This window comes from Lissotriton vulgaris, chromosome 6 (genome assembly GCF_964263255.1).
Source record: "Lissotriton vulgaris chromosome 6, aLisVul1.2, whole genome shotgun sequence".
Classification (NCBI taxonomy): Eukaryota; Metazoa; Chordata; class Amphibia; order Caudata; family Salamandridae; genus Lissotriton; species Lissotriton vulgaris.
The window spans coordinates 1219596772-1219620180 of record NC_141694.1 but is presented as its reverse complement, the minus strand read 5'-3'; the positions used below and the strand labels follow the sequence as shown (position 1 = coordinate 1219620180).

General features: G+C 46.3%; 1 protein-coding gene across 2 annotated transcripts in view; it reads right to left on the bottom strand.

Moving 5' to 3' along the window:
* Positions 1-4782: 4782 nt before the first annotated feature.
* The window catches only part of SNX9 (sorting nexin 9), a 798250-nt gene continuing 779623 nt past the window's right edge, over positions 4783-23409 (bottom strand). For both annotated transcript variants that reach the window (XM_086927315.1, XM_086927314.1), the window contains one exon: positions 4783-6209. In XM_086927315.1, coding sequence (XP_086783441.1) covers positions 6162-6209 — 48 coding nt within the window. In that variant the 3' untranslated portion in view covers positions 4783-6161. The remainder of the gene's footprint in view (positions 6210-23409) is intronic.

The following is a 23409-nucleotide window of genomic DNA, read 5'->3' as shown; positions in this document are numbered from 1 at the left end:
TCTGGTATAAAGTGGCATTTCTCTTGCAACATCTTCCCGTTGAAGTGAACCACAAAGCATTGTCAGTTTTTTCAGACAAGCATGTGGTCTCTAATCAACAGATGCAGTAAAGTTTCCAGCAAGGCATGTGGCACAAGTAACGTGTAATTTATACATAAGACTCATGGGACTGAGACGGATGGCGTATCATAAGATTGTGGATCCCCCTATTTTGGACAATGTGCTATTCTGAGTGTGGGCAGATTTAAAAAATGAAGAGCAATTCATTAGTTGTACTGGAACGAGAAAGGCGCCACAAAAATAGTAAATGCCTAAGCACAGAAAACAGTATTTTCAGAGGGACCAAGGTGATGCTTACCACAATAACAAATGTTACAAAGACCCATTAAAAAAGTGGTACTGCACCACATTCTGCAGCTCAGGAAAGCATCTCTACTACCCTTCAAAAAGCAAATGACTTGATTCCCTTTCACCAGTCAGGGGCCCATCAATAGGCATTATCCTGAAGCAATTTCCTTCAGCTTAGAGCACAATCACCACAGATTTATTATGGGTGATGGACATTATTCAGAAAGAATAAAACTCTACAGTTCCAAGCTGTATCACAGTGAACACCTCCCAATAGATAGACTTTCTGTCGGTCACTTGCAGTTCAATTGTAGCAACCATAACCATCTTGTCAGAGGAAAAGCAAATGATAAACCTTTAGGTTCATCAGAAAAAGGGCAGAAATTCAATAGTCTGTTCCAGAAACCTGAGCCCTATATTGGATCAGCAATGAGTCGAATTTATTACGAAGGAGTCATTCAAAATCTTATTTCTTCGATAAATATTTCCCTCTAAATAAATATGTGATTTACTTTCAGTGAGAGATCAGCAGGATGCCTTTGTCGATGTTCCCCTGCTACCTACTCACAGGACTTTTTTTCAGATTTCTAGTGAGGACTCCACCTCAGTTAACATTCGTATACCTCAGTCTAAACTTGGCTCAATGAGTGTTCTCCAAGAGCACAGCAGTAGTAGCTGCTTATCCCACGCGTCAAAGGATTTTGTTTCTCCTTTCTACACTTAAGACAGATGTGGTAAAGTACAAAAGATCGAGAACATATAAGGGATCAATCCAGTCTTTGCTGAAATATCTATGTCTATCAGTGAACAATTACCAATTCTGTGCCAGTCTCAGTAGAAAGACAGGATATCATTCTGTCCACTGTTAGTAACGATGTCATCCAGTATTTTTCTGTTTCCTAATGCTTTGCTGCACATGAGGATGCTAATGTCTCAATGATCAATTATTTAAGCTTCTGAGGATCAGTAGGATAAGACTGTCACCAGGCAGAAGGACTGCGTGGCTGGCTAATCATGGCAATACATTTTATGAGGGAAGAAGACAGGATAAATGAGCCTCTCAAATGCATCCTCTCAGAGATGGCAAGGCTATCTGGATAATAAACAGCAAAATGTTCCCGGTCTCTACCAGAAAATACACCTCATGTATATAAGCTGGAACTCAAAGCAATATGTCTTACTCTAAAGGTGTTCATTTTGATGGCTGTCGTGCAGACAGGATATTCTTCACAGCCTGCAAAGGAAAATTTGCCAAACTAACATTGCTAAAATAGGCAGCTTGGCACCCGAGGCCCTGCAGAATAAGCACTTTATTGTTCCTTTAGACTGTATGCATCTATTGAAGGAAGCAATGAGACCTTGCATAGGAATATATAGCATCTTTGCGTGAAAAAAATTCAGCATTTTGTACATACAAAAGGTATAGGATCCGTTGAGATACCGAAAGGAAGTGATATCACACCAAATCTTGCCAAATCAGGCAGTCAATTATAGCTTTGCATGTTTATGTTTTGGTTATTTGTGTATATACATTTTTCCACCAGCCTTATTTTTCATCATTCTTGTAATGAAATGTGAATACTTATTAGGAGGTTCTTACAATGTGTTTTCACAATGTGTAAACGTGATCCTGTTTATAAAGTAAATGTAGATTTCAACAAACTGAAGTGCCCTTCTTTTAAATCTGTGCATAATTGAAAGATAAAGTATAATTCTTCGAAATTGGTGTGTTAAGTCCAGACTGTTTTGTTTAGAAGGTTGTATATAATTATCCATCAAAACGAGTGTGTTACGTATTCCTTCTTTTATCTGTAATGTGGTATTAAACTTCTATTTGAATGGGGTGGTGCTTACACCTGGGCTTTTGATAATTCTACACCCTCTTTGAACAATCTTTGCTTAGCTTAAATGTTGGGTGTTCTTTTATGTATTACTTTACACAAAACCTAAACATATGCAGAAATGTAAGCAAGTATGTTTGAAATGATTGTGCACTCATCAAAACGTGAATAGGCAGCTTTCAAGAAGCACAGGACTCAGTACATGACGGCCATTTTAGGCTACCACAGAATACCACCAATAGACTTTAATCAAATACTGTGGTACTGATAAAGATAATAAAGATTCAAGAATACAAATGCTAAATGTTATTATTTTGTGCTTTTACAGTCATATGTATTGGCCGAATAAAGATATTTGGACTAGACTTGACTTGAATAACAAGTCTTTACAGTTCCGAGAAGTTGCAATTAAGAATGTGCCCAGTTAATGCATACTTTGATTTTTCCGCTGCTGTCCAGTTCTATTAGTTATCAAGCGCAATTGTTAATTTCCATCATGGAAATCCTTATCAGTGAAGGCAAATCCACCCAGACTCAGCTACACCAGTGAAGAGCAAAGTTTCTCAAAGAGAAGTGAGGGCTTGTGGCTGGAGAAGGTTGCTGCATGACAAACCGTCTTAAAAGGGGCAGCTTCAGATTCACTTTACAGCCTGGTATTATTTTTTTTAAATAATTGCAAGTACTAACTTAATAATTGTTTTAAGTATTCTAGGATCCATATGACATCTTGGTTACTATACCAGTAATTAGCACCGATCACAATAACCTGTATAGAGAACTACAGTTCATGTTTCTATTCTCACAGAATACCAAGGTGTGACCTAAGACTGTAGTGGCAGGTAAGGCCTCCTCTCGCCACATGATAAAGTACATAAATGATTGGATATAACTGATGGAATACACCTTTACCTAAGGCTCCACATTAAACGGGGCCTCATTTATGTGAAGGAAGTATTGAAGAATATCAACGTCAAACTACAATTTAGACGTTTCAGGATGCTCAAATCTAATAGGTGTTCAAAGTTGGATGATTGGGATAGCTCAAGTGTGTGCATAGTCTTAACATTAAGAGCGCTGCGGATATATCTAAAATACATTATCACGCAACCCAAAGGTAACTGTAAATTATTACGTAAAATGGTTGATAGGGACTGGTGGGGTGCAGCACCACAATTGCAGCATTTAAGCTAAAGGCTGATAAGGCAAATCCAAATAGCCTTGGTTAATATAAACAGGAATCACTGGCAACTTTCTTTAAAAATCAACAAAACCCATAAATCAAAACTGTAAGGAGAAAATCGATAAACAACACATGAGGAGAAGATAAAAGCCTCATGTGTAAATGAAGAGGACAACGTAATAGTTCCATTTGAAGAGGATTTTTTTTAAGTGGCAGAAGAAATGCAATGTGCAAAATCCACCATCTCTGGCTTTTACTGATGGTTAAAGACTGCTGTGGCTATCCTGTGCTTTGGAAGTGAGCGATTTGGCCTGTTTGCTTTCTGGATATTTCAATAGCTGCCTTATCTTCCCATGGTAAGCAAAGCTTCTTGGAGGCCCACGTAAATGTTTATGAAATGGACAGGGGTTAGTTTGAATTGTGATAGCAACTTTGCACTGATGTCCAAGTGGTGCAGAGTCCAAGATTTTTAAATCTTAAAACTTTGATTTCATACACTATTTGTACTGTTTTGGCTGCTTCCTCCAGCCAGGTTTTCAGATTTCTTTTGGTTTTCCCCAGTACTAAAGTTATGTTCCTGGTGCAAGTGTTGATCTTTTATAGATTGTCTATGCTTATAATTTTTCATACAGTGCGCTTTCTTAATCTACAGTTACGATATCCCCTTAAATGGAGGAGAAGTTTAGAGATGAGTTAAAAAAGTGTGATAATAAGGAGAACCACAGAGCAGCTTAGACTTGTGGTCCACCACCAAAACCATGAAAACTATCTTCATTGATGAAGAGATTGTATTAGTTTAAATTAAGTGGCGATCCTGCTTGCACTGTCAAAGTTGGGGCAACAACAACACATGGTCACTCATTTCTTTACTAAATTAGAAAAAAATCTGTCATCATTTGTATCATATTTCTCTAAAAAGTGTACCACTGTACTTTATACTATTAAAGTCTGTAAGACATGTTATCACTGGGGACAACATTTTTGATCGAGGACTGAAGATTTGAACTCCGACCATCTACTAACAAAGGCCCACTTCTACTTCCCTTAGCCAAAATCTTTTGGGGATCGAATAAACCCTCAAATCTATTTTGAAGCTTAAGGTATTTCATAACTTGTGCATTACAGGGTATTTCCTAAAACGTTACTACTGTAATTCATTCTATGGAAGTCTGAGCAATTCTTTATTGCTGATAGCTAAATCTATAATCGAGGGCTGAAGATTTTGTGTTCAAGTTCTCTGCTAACAAATACACACTTTTACTTCCCATTGTCAAAGTTTATCAGGGATAGAATAACAACCGCAGATGCATTTCGAAAGCTACTGGATCCTTTGGAGGAAAATTTCTCATTAAATCTCAATATAAAAAATATACCCAAATATATTCTTTCCACTGCGTAAATTGAGACAATTCATTTTTATAAAAGCTCAACAGTTTATATTCATAGGCACAGATTTATAAACCTACACCAGTTCGTTTGAAGAGCTATTTCTAGGAATCCTTTTAGCAAAACTGACCTGAATACAAGTTTAACTGTCTAGGAAGAAATCAATCGTAGCCTGAGTGGTAGAAGTGCTGTACTATACATCCAAATTCGGAAAATTAATATAGCTTGATATACAGGTTTTGAGTAGTAGTGAGTATATGAAACTCTTCATGCCCATCCACGCCAACTGAAAAGGGTTGATGGAATCTATAAAAAAATTGTTATTTTAAGGCACTGTTTATATTTGGTATGGACAGCATCTTGGCAAAGATATATAAAGGCAATTGCAACTATACAAAATGTTATTCACACCAGAGTTTTGAGTTTGGCAAGTATACTCTGTAGTATGTTGTCGTATGGCAGGGCAATATAAAATTTAATTTCCAAAATGGCAACTATCTATGCAGGGTGTATTCTGAAACAAATGCTGGTATTTTAGAATATAAACTCCACTACAATTCTTCCACCTCTGTGCATGTTATGAATTCATTAAATTGCTCGATTGAAAAATCATATGGCTCAAGCATTTGAGGTTAAGAAATTCTTTTAGGACAAACCTGTGTGGAGGTAAAATAGATCATGTTTCTTTACAGACAAGCAGGTTGTTTGAAAGTACGCATTGTCCAAGACATACCACAGAAGGGCACCAGAAGAATTAACAGGGAAGAAGATATATCATGCATCAAGCATTCTGAAAACTCCCAATTTTCTAACCAGCTGCCATTAGTTTACAATTTTTCTTTAAAACCTGTAAACTATGAGATCACATATGTTCTTTGCAATTAAGTAAACAGACCAACCAAATGAAGAACAGTAACTTGGCCTACAAGAGAGAAAAGCCAGTTACTGCTCGTGATTGTAAGGCGAGCATATGGAACTGAAATGGAAAATATTGGAAAAACATAGTTTTTTTTAAAGTTATTTGAAACGTCATACCTCCATTTTTCAGTCTTGTTCTTAAAATGATACATAAAAATCATTATTAGGAAATTGTATCAAAAATCAGTATTGCACTTTTTGATTTTTTTGCAGAACAATCAGTACATGGTGACCCTGGTGACGAAAAAGAAAGGCGACAATGCTAACTCGGGTCATTGCATGGGGGTCAAAGGCACACGGAGGACAGCATACAAAAATAAATCTGATAACCAGCTGCATTTTTATAAGCATATTTTTTCGATTTTTTTGTTATTTTTGTTACATGTTTTCATTTTGAAACGTTTGAGGACAAATACGGCTTTCTCTTGTCTTTCCATATTAGCAAGAAGCACTTTCAAGGTCTTTTTAGAGTAGAGCTCCGTCATTTTCTACATCAACGGAAAGCGGCCGAGTGCCTGCCTCAGCTTTTCAGCAATCTGAAAAAAAACAAGTTAGAATGGTCATTCTAAAGCAACAAGTTGTATCACCCGAGAATACATTTTTCAAATAACCATGAGATTTATCAGTATACGATTAAATCAATTTAACGGGATATAGGAAATGTTTGAATGCAATTTGTAGAGCAAATGTCATTCACTGGTCCTCTAAATTAACAAAGCCCTACACTTGAAGTCGGAAATCTGTTTGTGAAGGGCTTTACTTACATGTGGCTGCAACATTTCAAGCATGTGTAAAGTTGACACACATCTATTTGTACATTTCTTTTTCTTTGATTTCTGTACACAAACCCTATTCCTACACAAGTATTATATTTGATTGGCTACCTACCGATTCCCACCCTGAAAGCATATTTCCACTGGTCAGTACTCTGGGATAGAGGATTGGTACCTTAAACTCGCAAAGAGCTCTTCCGCATGCCGAAGCTCCGCAGCTTCTCCTCCACTATGGCGGAGGAGCGTTGCACCCCCTGACAGCACATTTACAAGTGTGAAAAATAAAACGAGAATACACCAGCTCTAAAACACGCTTTACTATTCCTTGTGCCGAGGCTTGGAGTTGGGGACTGTAGGAGAGTAGGGTCTGCTTCCTATGGTTACCCCCACTTTTTGCAGTGATTCTCTGGTTTTTCGACTTTAGTGTGGCTGTGGACCTGCTAATGAACAAGTTACTTACCTTCGGTAACGATATATCTGTAAGAAACATTAGTTAGTGTTAGATTCCTTACCTTAGAATATCCCCAGGCGTCAGTCTGGATCCGGAAACTTTTGCGTAGCAGTACCCCTGCGCGTCGGTAGGCGTCGTCTGCAGGCGTCCCCTGCGGCTCCGCGTCCGTCGTCGGCGTCGTGCGCCGTGATGACGTCGCTGGAGTATATAGACGACGCCTCCGCGCGCTGACGTCAGTTCTTTGCACACAGCTTTTCCGCGCCAGATGACGCAGAGCCATGAGAGAACCAACACTGGTGCCATGTAAAACTAGGGCCCTGAAAGGGATGACCTTAACCCTAGGTATCAGTTCGCAGAACGGGGAGGATGGGTGGGTTCGGTAAGGAATCTAACACTAACTAATGTTTCTTACAGATATATCGTTACCAAAGGTAAGTAACTTGTTCATCTGAAAGAAACACGTTAGTGTTAGATTCCTTACCTTAGAATACATACCCCAGCAATACCAACCCCGGTGGTGGGTCTGCGAACCAATACAAAACTACACCAGAAAGTCCTGGAGGACAGAACGGCAAAAGAAGCCATCCCTCCGGACTTGACTGTCCAGGCAGTAGTGCCTCGCAAAGGTGTGCAGCGAGGCCCACGTAGCCGCTTGGCAAATGTCCTGCAAGGGGACTCCCCGGCCCAGGGCAGTAGTAGCCGCCGTGGCCCGAGTGGAATGGGCCCTCAGCCCAACAGGAGGCTCCTTCCGAGCCAAAGAGTAGCATGCTTTGATGCAGAGGACGACCCATCGAGAGATGGTTCGTTTACAAACCGCCCGTCCCTTCTTCCCACCCACGTAGCCAACAAACAGTTGGTCATCCACCCGGAACTGGCGAGTGCGATCCATGTAAAATGAAAGCGCACGTTTTGGGTCCAGACGATGGAGCCGCTCTTCATCCTTTGAAGGATGCGGAGGCGGGAAGAAGGAAGGGAGGGTGATGGACTGCCCGATGTGAAAGGCCGAAACAACCTTGGGCAGGAAAGAAGGTCTAGTCCTCAGAACCACCTTGTCAGGATGAATGGACAGGAAAGGAGGTTGGACAGAAAGAGCCTGGAGCTCACTCACCCTCCTGGCAGAGGTGATGGCAACCAGGAAAGCCGTCTTTAAAGTCAGGAGACGGAGAGGGCAAGAATGAAGGGGCTCAAAGGGAGCACACATCAGGAAAGTTAGAACCAGGTTCAAATCCCACTGAGGCATCACAAACGGAACAGGTGGAAACATGTGAGTGATGCCTCTCAAGAATCGAGTTACAATCGGGGATTTGAACAAAGAAGGCTGATCAGGAAGCCTCAAAAAGGCTGAAAGGGCAGAAAGGTAGCCCTTGATAGTGCCCAGAGCAGAGCCCTGCTGGGCAAGAGAAAGAAGAAACAGAAGAACCTCCGAAAGAGGGGCAGAAAGAGGATCCACAGCCTTTGCTGTGCACCATGCCACAAATCTGTTCCACGACAGGCGTATACCGACTTAGTGGCGGGACGCCTGGCTGCCAGAATAACATCACAGACTTCAGGAGGCAAGTCAAATGGCCTCAACTGCCGCCGCTCAATCTCCAAGCATGGAGGTGGAGACTGGACAGGTTCGGGTGGAGGACCGACCCCTGCTGCTGCGACAGAAGGTCCTCCTGAAGGGGCAGGCGGATCGGGGGACCGACTGACATGCTGAGTAGCTCGGGATACCAGTACCTTCGAGCCCAGTCCGGAGCCACAAGGATAACTTGGGCCCGGTCGTGCCTGATCTTCTTCAGCACTCTGGGCAGAAGTGGTATAGGCGGAAAGGCATATAACAGACCGCAACTCCACTCGTGCCGAAAGGCGTCGCCGTGCGAGTGCCGTCTTGGAAACTCCAACGCGCAGAACTGATGACATTGCGCGTTCTCTTCTGTGGCGAATAGATCTAACCAAGGCTCTCCCCATTGCAGAAAGATGCCTTGCGCCACGTCCGAGTTCAGACGCCATTCGTGATCCATCGAGCACCGACGGCTGAGTTCGTCCGCCCTGGCGTTCAGAGAACCTGCGAGGTGTTGAACCGTCAGAGTCACGCCCTGACGTTCCAGCCATTGCCAGAGGCGCAGAGCCTCCTGGCAAAGGGTCCACGACCCCACTCCGCCCTGTTTGTTGCAGTACCACATGGCGGTGGTGTTGTCGGTGAACACCTGCACCACACTCCCGTTGACAAAGGGGAGGAATGCCTTCAGTGCCAGACGAATCGCCCGCAGCTCCAACAGATTGATATGGAGCCGGGACTCCTCCGGAGACCAGATGCCTCTGATCTCTGCCTCTCCCAAGTGGCCACCCCAGCCCTGGAGGGACGCGTCCGTCACGACAACGTGCTCCGGTTGGGGAAGGGAGAGGGACTTGCCCCTGACCCAATCGCGGTCCGTAAGCCACCACTGCAGTTGTCTCGCAGTGCCCTCCGAGATCAAGACGTGGTCGGACAAGTTACCCTGATGCTGTGCCCACTGAAACTTCAGGTCCCACTGCAGAGCCCGCATCCGCCACCGGGCGTGATGCACCAGAAGGATGCAGGAAGCCATCAGTCCCAGCAGCCGCAGCGTCAACCTGACCGAAACTCGGGATAGCGGCTGAAAGATGGGAACCAAAGCCTGAATATCCCAAACCCGCCGTTCCGGAGGATAAACCCGAAACTGCGCCGAGTCCAGAACCGCTCCGATGAAAAGGAGCTTTTGAGAGGGACACAGGTGTGATTTCGGCACATTGATGGAGAACCCCAGGTCGTGCAAGAGGTCTGCCGTCATCTGAAGGTGGTGGACGACTGTCTGGGGCGAGCCCGCCTTCAACAACCAGTCGTCTAGGTAGGGGAAGACTGAAACCCCCAACCTGCGCAGATGGGCTGCGACCACCGCCATCACCTTTGTGAACACCCGTGGGGCGCTGGTAAGGCCGAAGGGGAGCACGATAAACTGAAAGTGCTCCAGGCCTACCGTGAACCGCAGGTAACGCCGGTGGGCCGGCAGGACGGGAATGTGAAAATAGGCGTCCTGCAAGTCCAACGCTACCATCCAGTCTTGTGGGTCTAGAGCAGCCAAGACCTGAGCTAACGTCAACATCTTGAACTTCTCCTTCCGGAGGAAGCCGTCGACGTTCCTTAGATCCAAGATAGTACGTAGGCCCCCCTTGTCCTTCTTGGGCACCAGAAAGTAGTGGGAATAGCAACCACGCCCTACTTCTGGCCCAGGAACGCGCTCGATGGCCCCCTTGGCCAAGAGGGCCGTAACTTCCTCCTGCAGAAGCGTCAAGTGGTCCCCCGACACACGGTGGTTCTGCGGTGGCATGGCTGGAGGAGAGGCCTCGAAGGGGAAGGAGTAGCCCCTTCGGACGATTTGCAGCACCCACCTGTCCGAAGTGATCGTGCGCCAGTGAGCGTGGTGATGGCGAACCCTGCCACCCACTGGCGTCACATGGGGCCGAAAGCAAGGACTAGGAGGATTTAGGGGTAGATGCTGCGGGGGAAGGTGTGGTCTGACCCCGCCGTTGTCCCCGACCGCCACCACGGCGGTTTCCACGGCCGCCACCGCGTTGAAAGGATTGTTGCGGCGCGTGGCTGGCAGCACGTGTGGGGGCGCCCCTTCCTTGGCCACGAAAGGGACGAAACGAACCCATTTGCTGACGCTGGGTCGAGAGACCCAAGGACTTGGCCGTGACCCTGGAGTCCTTGAAGCGTTCCAGCGCGTGGTCCGCCTTGTCACCGAACAGGTGACAGCCATCAAACGGCATGTCCATCAAGGTATTCTGGACATCAGCCGAAAAATTGGCGGATCTCAGCCAGGCGTGGCGACGAATCGCCACCGTCGTTGACATAGCCCTGCCCAGCGAGTCGGTCATATCAAGACCACACCGTATCGAATATTTCGCTGCATCCCGGCCCTCAGCTACAGCTTGACCGAGTTTTGCCCGCACCTCCATGGGGCATTCTGGCAGCAGTTCCGCGACCGTATCCCACACAGAGTGGGTGTGTGTAGCGGCCCAAGAGGCAAGCGGTGTTGCAAGACCGCAGGCCCAAACTAATGGACGAGAAGACCTTCTTGCCAAATTGGTCATACCTCTTGGATTCCCGGTCGGGCGGGGCCGACGGGAATGCGGACTGGGAGGTCGAGGCCTGGATCACCAGACTCTCAGGGGTGGGGTGGGTAGACAGGAACTTGGGGTCGTCCGGACAAGGACGGTGGCGCCTGGCCACGTTCCGATCAACAGGCGCACCTGAAGCGGGCCTGGACCACGTGCCCAACAGAACGTCTGACAAGGCTTCATTAAACGGCAGCAGTGGCTCCTGTGGGCATGACTGCGGTTTGAAGACCTCGGTGAGGATGTTAGGCCTCACGGCCGCGACGGGGAGCTCAAGGTGTAAGGCCTTGGCAGCCCTCATCAGCACCACAGAATAGGCAGCTCCCTCCACCGATGCCACGGAAGGAGGAGAGATCAAACCAGGGTTAGGAGAGTCGTCCAGACCACTGGCATCCCCCAAGTCACCTGTCCAGTCCGGGTCATACTGGCACTCGCGTGACAGAGGGTCCTCGGACCCCTCCCAACCTTCACCGAACTCTTCATCTTCTCCGTATTCGGAGTCAACGATGTAGACCGGCTCCTCGGGGTTCATGGGCCCCATCGGCGCCGGGACCGGCGTCGAGCGACGCCCGTCCGGCGCCGCGTCCGGCGTCAGTGAAGGTTAGGGGACGGCGCCGCCCGGAGCCGGCGCCGGAACCCCGCCGCCGGCCGGAGCCGGCACCGGAGAACCGGCGCCGCGCGGGGGCGGCGTCGGGGGTAACCCCGATGGTAACGGCGCCGGGGAGGCCGGAAGACCAGCCGGCGCCGATCCCGAAGGCCCTTGCGGCGCCGGGGTCGGAGCCGTCGGCGGCGCCGGGGCCGGAGCACCCGACGGCGCCGAGGCAGGGACACCCGAACCGCCAGGGCCCCCAGACGGTAGCACTGGGCCCGAAGGCGCCGTAGGCCCCGTCGGAGAAGCGAGCGCCCTCATGGCCATGAGGAACGCCTCGATCTCCTCAGGCGTCGCGCCATGCCCAGGGACCGGAGGGTATGAGGCAGGCCGCGCCGGCGACTCTCGCGGAGCCGCGGGGTTGGGGTCACCCGAGCCCCCGGCCGCATCGCGCGAGCGTCGGGGGGAGTCGGGGGTACGATGACGACGCCCCGACTTCTTGTGCTTCTTACCTGATGAGCCTGACGAGTGGTGTCGACTTCCGGAACGCTCGGCGCGGCTCCGCGACCGCTCCCTCGAACGCTCTCTCGACCTCCGGCCGGACCGGGACCGCTCCCGGTCCCGACGTGGGGCCGACACCCGGAGCTCCAGTAGCTTGCGGGACCGCTCCCGCCTAGCCTTGTTGGTGAGGGCCCGGCAGTCGACACAGGAGTCCACGTCGTGGTCGGGGCCCAGACACCGGAGACAGAGGCGGTGATGGTCTGTGACCGACATCGTGCGCTCACAGTCATCACAGTGCTTGAACCCAGGCATCCTATCAGGCACAATTAGAGAGATAACAAACGAAAAACTTGGTCAAAAGACCGGAGTACTGCTCTTCAGATCTGCGTCCACTGGCGCGGAAAAAAGAAGAACTGACGTCAGCGCGCGGAGGCGGCGTCTATATACTCCAGCGACGTCATCACGGCGCACGACGCCGACGACTGACGCGGAGCCGCAGGGGACGCCTGCAGACGACGTCTACCGACGCGAAGGGATACTGCTACGCAAAAGTTTCCGGATCCAGACTGACGCCTGGGGATATTCTAAGGTAAGGAATCTAACACTAACGTGTTTCTTTCAGATTTTACTGTTAAAATTGAATATCTACCTGGTAAAAGCAATGTTATTGCTGACTTTCTCTCCCGGATGCCTACTGACCTACAAGAATGTGAAGTGAATGAGTGGGATTCCCTTCATGTCGCTTATGTTCTTGATAGTAATCCCTTTTGCATAGATAAAAAGTTGTGGAAGGATGATTATCTTAAAGACAATATTTTAATTTCTGTTATCTCCTTCATTCGGGAAGGTTGGACAGATAAGAAAGATTTGTCGTCCGATCTTAAGCCTTATTGGGAGGTTAGAAATGAACTAACTGTATGTGTGATGATACTATTTTTAGAGGTGAAAAGGCCATTCCTCCTTCTTCTTTAAGGAAAAGCATTATTGACCTCTGTCACAAAGATCATTGTGGTATTGTAAAAACCAAACAAAATGTTAAACTGTGGTATTGGTGGCCAGGTATTGATGTCCTTACAGAAAGAATTGTTCGCGAATGCGTCACTTGTGCCAATTCTGATAAAGTTCTCAACACGCTCAGACCCGACATGTGTGAACCCTTGATTCCAGAAGGTCCTTGGCATACTGTTGCCATAGATATTATGGGACCAATTGATGACGATCATAAATTTATAATCTCTATGATTGATGTATTTTCTAGATGGCCTAATATCACCATTGTAGACAAGATTGATTCTTCTTCCGTTTTGAATTTTATTGACAGAGTTTTTATTGAAGAGGGTCTGCCCAACCAAGTCATTAGTGATAATGGCGTTCAGTTCACGTCCAAATTAACCAAATCCTACTTTGAGCGTGTTGGTATTGTCCATAAGACTACCTCTCTTTACAACCCAAGTGGTAATGGACTTTGCGAGAGGTTCAACAGGGTCTTGAAGAATGCAATACAAATAGCTGTACAAAATGGTGAGGATTGGGAAACCTCAGCCTTCAAAGCTGTCTGGTCCTATAGGACCAATATTCATGATGCCTTAAAAATGTCTCCTTTTGAGATAATGAGAGGTCGTGTTGCCAGAACTAAATGTAATCCCAAATGGTTACACAAAAAATCTTGTTTAGACATTTGCATGAATAAAGTCAGATCTGATGTTATAGATAAACACCTAGAGTATAAGAGAAATTTTGATAAGAAATGTTGCTCTAGCACTGCCGATGTTAATGTTGGTATGTGGGTTAAGGTGAAAAAACCCTGGAAAGTCCGTAAGGGGGATTCCCAGTTTTCTGAACCTCTTATGGTCAAGAAAATACTTCGCAATGCTGTCCTTCTTAGCGACGGTAAAGTATGGAATCTTAAAAGAATTGCCATCTACAGAGGAAAAAATCGTCTAACTGATGACTCTGTTATTTCTCCTAATCCATCATGTACTACCACTCCTAATTCTACTCCTTGTGAGGATCATGGGGGTTTTAGTGTTTCTGAAAATCTTTCCTCCAATTCAAACCCTTCCTCCTCCGATGTAATTAATGTTCCTCCCATTGCAGATGTAGTAAACCCTCTCTCCAATATAGATGGGTCAGTTCCGTCCTCTAGTGTTCCTGCTACCTTTGATTCTATTCCACCGAATCATGATTTCAATTCAACATCTGTTAATGAACTTCCATGTAGTAGTGATGTATTTGTAAACCGGAAACGCATTTGCTCTAAACCCAAGTGGCTAGAAGACTTTGTTTGCTGATTGTTTTATTTTTTGTTTTCCTTCTTTTCTCCATTTATAAAAGGGGAAGATGTGTTATGTTGCCCTTTAATTCCTTTAGAATGTTTCTGTATGTATTCTACTGTATCCTAGTTTCCCCTCCCTAGCAACTATGGTAGTTGCTGATGAAGAAGTCCTGTGTAGGTTGTTCCCTACCTTGCTCCTGTGTTCCTTTAATAAACTACACTTACAACTTTAATTGTGTGGTTTCAACTTTACAATGGGCATGGCTGGAATCCTACAGGGCTGGCAAAGACGGTCGGGAGGTGGAAGTGCGGGAGTTGGCTAGAGACTCCCGGCCCCGCACATCCCAGCGACTGCGGCGCCGGGGTTTACGGAAGCCCTCGACCTCACAAACGGCAGTAGAGCGCAGGGGAGTTCTGGATGCGGTGACGGCGATATCTGGAGAATTGCTGAGAAACTCGACGACGGGCTCGGACCTGGTAAGTGATAAGGGCCAATCAGAGGCAGAATCCTCTGCATCGGACAGTGTACATTTACTGCTGGTTACACTGGGAACGGCGGTCGGACTGCTGGATGAGTGGACTTTGCACTCTTAATGGGACTGGGAGTTCTGATGTGGCTAGATGTAGTAAGATGATTATCACTGTTGGGGGATTCCTATAGTGCATTGGATGTACGGAATAATGGGACCCCGGGCTGATTTTGAATGAGTGGGGAATGCGGCAGTAAAGGTGGGGGGTTATGGGGCGGGGGGGTTACATTTTTGGGGTGTCCTGGGGCAGACAATTAGTGCGCTTTTGATTATCCACAGGTTACTTGCTAGGCTCTGTCCACCCCCACCGAATGATCCCAGTTAGTCTGCCTTAACTTCGTTTGAGGCACATGGTTGGGTTAGTTTGGATGGGGTTCACTATGTTGGGGCCTGTTCTTTGGGGGGGGAGGGTGCTGTTGTGGGTGGGGCGGGATTGTTGGGGGACAGGATTGCCTTGCTTGGGGGACAATGCCTGCCAGCGCGGCTAGGCGGGAAAGTAGAGTTCTTGTGTTTTGTGCATCTGTACTGTAGGCCCGTTACCTGGCAGCCAGGGGGGAAGGGACGGTTTCTGTGTTTTTTGCATTACTGTTATGGGTCCATTACCTGATGTGAAATGTGTGACTTGGGATGTACGGGGATTGCACTCCATGCAGCGTAGATACAAAGTCCACTCCTATTTGGTGCGTAGGGGCGCGCAGATAGCCTTCCTACAGGAGACTCACTTGACTAGAACAGAGGGGTTTGCCCTGCAGCGCAGATGGCGAGGTCAGCTTTACTACACCAATTATTCAGCATTTGCAAGAGGGGTGTTGATTTGGATTAGGGCTGGGGTCCCCTTCCAGGTGACTGATCAACTGGTAGATTCTGAGGGCCGCTATGTAGTGGTTAGAGGACGCCTTTATGGGCGGGAGGTGACCCTCTGCAGTGTCTAAGCTCCTAATGTGGAGCAGGAGCCCTTCCGGGAGAATCTGTCTATTGCCCTCGCGGATTATTATACGAATCCAGTATTGACGGGGGGGACTTTAACTCCATTGCGGATGTGGCCATGGACAGGTCCCATCCTCCGCTACCCACAGCTCCGGTTCATAAACTTGCGAAGGTCAGGGCCCAGTGGCAAGATAACTGGGGATTTATTGATGTTTGGCAAGCGCAGCACCCGGTCGATAGAGATTATTCGTACTTTATGGCTTTGAATGATTTACATGTGCGGCTGGACGAGATTTTGTGTAATCCTGGCCTGGTATCATCGGCGGTTGGTAGCGAATATTTATCGCGCACCATTTCGGACCATAATCCGTTACTTGTGAGTTTCTGTTGGGTTGCGGAGCGCCCTATTGTACCGACCTGGAAACTGCATCCGGAGATGCTGGAGGACCAGGCCTTTCGAGCGGAGCTGGGATGGAGCAATACTTCGCGGAGAATGCAGGCACGGCCACGACAATGGCCCTGGAATGGGACGCTTTTAAAGTGGTGGTTCGCGGGATATGTATTGCTAAGTGGGTGGGGGTAAGGAAGCTGTTATTACAGGAAATCGAGGCTGGCGAACTGGCCCTTAGAGAGGGCGAGAGAGCCCACTCTGACGGTTCTGAGACGCGTGACACGGTCCAGTCCCGGAAGGAAGCAGTAGCGGTGGTTGTGGAGCGCTTAAAGTGCTTCAATCATAGAGCTTACTTGGCATCCGGGGGTACTGCTGACCTCTACTAGGGAGGCTGTAATCGTTCCCCTCCTTAAACCAGGAGAATCTCCGACTGATCCGACCGCGTATAGGCCTCTGTCTATGCTCACAACTGATTACAAAATACTGAGTGGAGTGCTAGCTACTAGACTCCTCCCCTTCATGACACGGTTAGTCCACTCTGATCAGGCCGGTTTTATCCAAACTCGCAATACTGCTAGCAGCGTACGCAAGCTGATACGAATATTGGATGGAGACTATGGAGCAGAGGGGCAGGCGATGGTCCTTTCAGTTGATATAGCCAAGGCGTTCGACAGCCTGGAATAGCTTTATTTGTTCTGAGTCATGAAAGCATTGGGACTTGGAGAAGGATATGTCCGCTGGACTGAAATATTGTATTCATCGGCGACCGCTAGGGTGCGGGTTGGTAGAGTTGTTTCCTCCTCTTACAATGTGGGGTGGGGTACAAGACAGGGCTGCCCACTCTCCCCGCTGCTGTTCGCCCTAGCAGTGGAGCCTTTAGTGGCGCGCGCTAGGATGGAGAGGGCATTCCAAGGCTTGCGACTTAACAATCGGCCGATCTATATATCACTGTATGTGGATGACCTCCTATTGTTTCTGAGAGATGCGGGGGAGGCCCTGGAGGGAGCGCGCTCCCTACTCAGCCGGTTCGGAGATATCTCGGGCTTGCGGGTCAACTGGGCGAAGACTTGCATATTTCCAGTGACCAGAACGTGTGACCCGCCTGCACTACCACCTGACTTGACGTGGGAACCTAGGTGTCTCCCCTATTTGGGGACGCATGTGTAACATACTCAGGAAGATCTCCTTGAAGGCAACATAGGTAGAGCGCTGAGGGGCTGAAGGGTAGCATGCATTTCTGGGGGACTCTACTATTGTCGGTGGCGGGTCGAGTAGCGCTGTTGAAGATGGTGGCTCTTCCTCGGCTCTTGTATTATTTCCGGACCCTGCCAATACGAATACCTGTTGCAATTTTTCGGCAACTCCGTTCTGTGGTGGGGGGCTTTATCTGGGGTGCAGGGCTGCATAGAGTAGCATTGGATACTCTGATACGGCCAAGAGCTGAAGGGGGCCTTGCCGTCCCAGATTTTGAATTGTATTATTTAGCTGCACAATTCCAACACCTTACTCAGGCAGTGGCATTGGAGTTTCGAGGACCGGAGAGGGAGTCTGACCCAGATGCGCCGCGGCATGTTCTGTCCTTTATGGTCCTGCAGCAGAGATTGCGGACTACTGGTTTGTCGACAGTGGAGTGTGCCCTGAGGCATTGCTGGAAACGATTCCACAATAGAATTGGGGTGCAACGACCTTACGCTCCGGAAATACTGCTGGGCATGTGCACGGCCTTACCGCATGGTGGGGATTGGTCTGCCCTCGCGGAGCGGGAGGCACTGGGCGTACAGATGGTGGGTGATCTGTTTGAAGACGGAGCACTATTGCCCTACGGTACATTGCAAGAGACTTTTGGCCTACCGCGAGGCCATTTCCTAATACACACGGCCCTGTTTGCCGCTAGCTAGAAGCATTGGGGCACTGGCCCCTCTGAACCGCCAACAAGCGAGGCGTGCCAATATGTGGTGATGGCAGTGGGCACGTATAAAGCGGTTACTTGCTTGTACAAACGTATGCTGGGAGAGGGGCTGAACCCGCTGCAGAAGCTACGAGAGCAATGGGCTACGGACTTAAATAAAGAAATACCCGACACGGCCTGGACACAAATACTTAAAAGAGCATGGAAGGGCACTAGAAATGCTAGGTTCCAATTGATCCAATTTTTTATACTTCACAGGGCATACCTTACGCCGGCTAAATTAACCAGTATTTCCAGGTTAACACACCACTATGCCTCCGGTGTAGACTATGGGACACGGATTTTCTGCACATGCTGTGGGATTGTCCGCAGTTGGGCACATACTGGGAGGAGATAACTGGTTTACTCTGTAGAGTAACGGGCGACAGATTACTCCGGGCAAGGGGTCTTGCCTATTACACTGGTTTCCACACACTAGCAAAACTAAATTGACTAGCAAATTTATAGACTTAGGATTTTTGCTGGCCAAGAGGGAAATTACATCTCACTGGAAGGCAGCGGCAGGGCCTAGCAACCCTAGATGGAAGGCAGTATTACTCATGTGGGCTAGTAGCGAGAGCTCAGTTAGACTGCAGCAGGCCCATAGGTCCCATAACGACAAGGCACTAGAGGCGGCGCGGGCTAGGGAGGCCCTGGTGTCAGAGCTACGGATGACAGATCTGGACACTGACTCAGAGACAAGCGCGCTGACCGAGGAAGAAAACCAGTAGACAGACTCCTTTAGACATTGGGGTGCCAGCATGTGAGGCGATTCCCGACTCCTGTGATAATCAGAATACTTAATGGTACTGTTGGTGTGATGACACTTATGAAATCCAAACAATATGGTAGTACTTCGATTGCATTTAGTCTTTTGGTTGTAGCGCCGGCGGCGGGGTGGGTGGTTAAACGGGGAGGGTGGACCTGTAGATGGAGTTGAATGAAGACCTGATGCCCAGTACTTTTGATCATAGTAGTATATTATACGGGGGGGCTTGACACCGTATTGGTAGGTCTATTGAGGGGACCTTGCGCCACTGGTCGATTCTGAATATTTGATTTGTTTTGATTGCCGGAATAGTGTCAATGTTCCCTTCATTACTAGATGTCGGGCTCTATGTAAATGTGGTGGTTCATCCTTATGTCTGTTGTTTGTGTTTGAAAACAATAAAAAGATTAAAAAAAGAAAAATGAATGAATGGACTGAAATATTCTGAAAGTGTGAGGTTTGACTGGACTGGTTGTATAAGCCACTGTTGTTATATATATATATATATATATATATATATATACATACGTACATACACACACACACACACACACACAAACACATATGGCCAGTATTTTCTTATTTGACTGTATGTTGATATGCTAATTTGTACTTTGTTGCTGGGACACGTTTCCTCATGAAACGGAGGTTAACACAATTCCCCATCCACCCAACCAGTGGGTAAGTTTTTGAAGTATAAAATTTAGAGGGACTGTGCGCTCATGGGAGGGATACAATTTCTTTTTTCGTTAACATTTTTTTGTTTTATATCCACATGCGACATAAATCTAATGCCCTATTTACAATAAAATTATTACTCATGGAAAAGCATAACATGGTTGTCTCTTTAATTGTGTGCAAACTGTTTTCTCTGAATGATTGCCTTAATATTTTATCTAAAAAAAAGCAGAAAGTTACATTAAATGTTCAAAAGTAATCTCAGAATAATTTCAGCAGATATAACAATTGTGGTCTGACTCCAAATCATTCGATTAAGTGCACTGGATTTGAAGTAATTGTTAAAAGGATTTGGGGTATTTAATCGGTCATTATGATGAATTCAGTGCCTAGATATTGTCCATAATTGAAGTAAGTCTGAACATAACAAATCTCCACTTTATCTTTTGTTTCAGATGTAATTTTAACTGTTAATTGGTCACTGCACGGAGATCGTGAAGCAAACCAAGCTTTTATTTGTGTTGCCTAGTATCTCATCAGTAAGCAGCAGTCAGCCTAAACTGGGAATTACACTCAGAATGTCTTCTCTCCCAAAAATAGTTGGAATCTTCCTTTGTGTGTGCCTCACCGACAATTAGGTCTATGTGGTCGTGATAAGCCAAGCATTGATAAATTGAGATGAAGTAAAAATGGGTCCTACCCGTGTCCGAGAGACTTTAGAAAAGTAGGAATTACTGGCAGTTACTCCACTGGTTTTTCTCCCTAGATATGCTCATCTTAAACAGCAAATCTCGCCATGCTACCTTCAAGCAACATTTTGTGAGATTGGCTGATTACACTTAAAAGACTTGTATATTGATATAGTTTCCTTTAAAACAATATAATTTTGGGAGCTCCACTGAAGACAATGGAGTGGACAGGACCAAGAATGACTGGTCCACCTTTCCTGCTTCAATAATTTAACGTTTGTTATGTAAAGACATCTTCTAAACTGCACTGTTACCGAAAAGGTATTTGTCCCTTTCTAATTTAGAACATTCTACTCTTAATGACTGGGAAGTTCTAGAAGCCTTTGTCATTTCTCCTTCGGTTATACTGGTTGTTGAAAGCCCTATCCCTTGTTGGTGTGCTATGGCTGGTATTGGGTGGGTCCACTCCCATTGAGAATGGTCTGCCTGCGGCTTGGGCCTTTAACAATTGATACAGTAAAAATCAGTTGATGGTGCGTGTCCTTGTTGCAAGTTCAGTTCTTGACAGAGTTACCCCCTTTCGCAGAGACAGTACAATGTCGTTTGAATGAACCTGACAATTCACAATGGTCATGTCACTCTTAGGGCACTGCAGGTTTACACCTTGGTCCTCCCACCATCCTCACGCTTTGGAAAACATCTTCACCTCCCTAGTAGTTTATCCCTCCCCTGTCCACTCACCCTTTAAGTTCAAAAGAGAGTACAGAATAATGGCAGATGTGCGGAGTCCCTCAACAGGAGATACAGACAAGAGAGAGTAGACTGCAGCACACACAATCTCTACTTTAACACCTCAAATAAAACCCTGGTTGTGTGATCAATCTAGAATCTAGGTGACTGCTTCATTTGTCTAAGTCAGATTCTCTTCACAAGTGATGGGAGTCCCTATCCTAACAGTCATTTTCTTCCAACGTAAACGTGTTTGCTCTGCCTCCCTAGTATCAATGCCACTGTTTACCACTAATGGACAGCACAGCTTCATGGCAGGAGCTAATCTGACCCATGTTGCTATCTCTCCAGTCACGGAAAAACATAGGTGAAGTCCAGATTGAAAATACCTCTTCATCTTAAGGCTACCCATCAGGAGCAATTCTACATCCTCTGTAGTTGAGGTCTCACACTGTCATTTTAGGGCAATAAGATGCAATAATACTCTACTGCTTTGAAAACACATGTGGGTGTTCCCAAGCCTAGTTGTATATAGCAGTTTTTCATTTAGCATATTCTTTCAAGTGTAGTGCTATATGCTTTAAAAACATTTTGGAGTCTGTCCGGGCAATGTTGGCCATGCATATGGATGGCTTCTGTAACTTTTTCTGAATCTCAGTTTTTACCCAGCTGGATGTGCTCTTTTATTTAAATAACTTCAGCTTTGCAAGGTTTCTGAAAAGAGTTGCTTCACATTTGGTGCAATGACTGAGGAAGTGAGTGGCTGAGTGACATCGTCAAAATCCATGCCTCATTTCGTATACGGGCTGTGGAAGAGAAATAGTGTAGGTGGACAAGCGGGGAGTCGCCAGTGATTTAAGGCTGGCGTGAAGAGTTTTTTCCCCCACCACGTGCTCAGGAAGTTGGGCTACAGGATAAACCGAATCCTGAAGGTGGAAGTTTTTCTCCTTCCATGCGCTAAGGAAGATGGTTGAAAAATAAACAGAATTCCATTTCCCTCAGAGATTAGAGGGCGTGCAGCGATTCCAAGTTGGTAAACGCGTATTAACGAACAATTTTCCACCAAGTGTGAGTAGGTTCCTTAGTGTGTGCCTCCCGCAAGGTGAGAAAAAATATTATTGGTCCTGAGGAATGCGGAGTCGATAAGGACTCTTTAGCTGAAACATGTCGACCCCCCTTTTTTAGGACAGTGGGTTCAAACTGACTTAACCCATATGTGTCCGATTCTTTCACTTTGTTTTTAATTGAGTTCGAATCACCCCTCTATTAAAAGTATTCGCAGGGGGAGTGGTCTATACTCATTTTAACTTGCACCTTTATGTCATACTTTTGCACTGACTAAAAACTGGAACCCGATGAAGACAAACGGCTACCGACCATGTGTGGGTGCCTGAGGGTTCCTTTTTCCTCACTAGGAATTCACTACCTTTATCCCAAATTCACACAGTCTTTGTTGGCTTAGTGCACTTACGGGTGGTGGTGGTAGTGATAGGTTGTCTTACCTCTTCTTACCCTCTAGTTTTATTTTTTGAAGTTTGAGATACTCTCTAGTTGTTTCTGAAAGATTATCCTATGGGGTGTGAGAGTAATCTGCTTTACCCTGTCTCTCTTGTTGTTTAAATATCATTTCTTAAAGAGCCTTCCTGCCTGAGCCTTACAGATTGGTCTTTGTCTTGCTGCCCATCTACAGTCCATGCACTCACCAGGTATTTATTTGTTTTGTAGTTCTCGATGGGTATTCTGCAATAGCCTGTAACATTTCATTCTGCGCTTCACCAAGGTTTGTTTACCGTAGATTACATAACGTTGTTCTATTATTTCTGTAGACCTCAGATACATACAGACGTGCATTTTTCTGGGTGTCTGTCAAGTAGAGTTTTTTTTACCTTAAATGGATAGACATTAGATTCGGTTTTACTGAGTGAAACGCCTGTATCTCTTTTAGTATATCTATCATTAAGGGGTACCTCTCTGCTGTGCTACACTACTGGGTGGATTTTGTTAACGAACAGTAAATAAACCGTTTATTGGGTTGTGCCCCATTTTGTATACCCTAGGCCCTGAGCAGGTCACCAGATTTTGGAACTAGAATTGAAATAATGATGGGTCCTCATCATTCATGTTTATTTTGGATGTATATATATGAAATCGATAAAACAAATATTTACAAAGTACGATAATATTAAACAATTGTGGAGCTGGAATAATAAAATTACCAAACACATTATTTAAAATCTAATAAAATAATTCAGACAAAGCTGAGATAATGGCCATTAATTGTGGTGAGTCTTGGATCGTGTCTGCCTACTTAATCAGTCCCCTGTGTGAAACTGTTGCTTTTTACTTTAACTTTCACTGTCACTT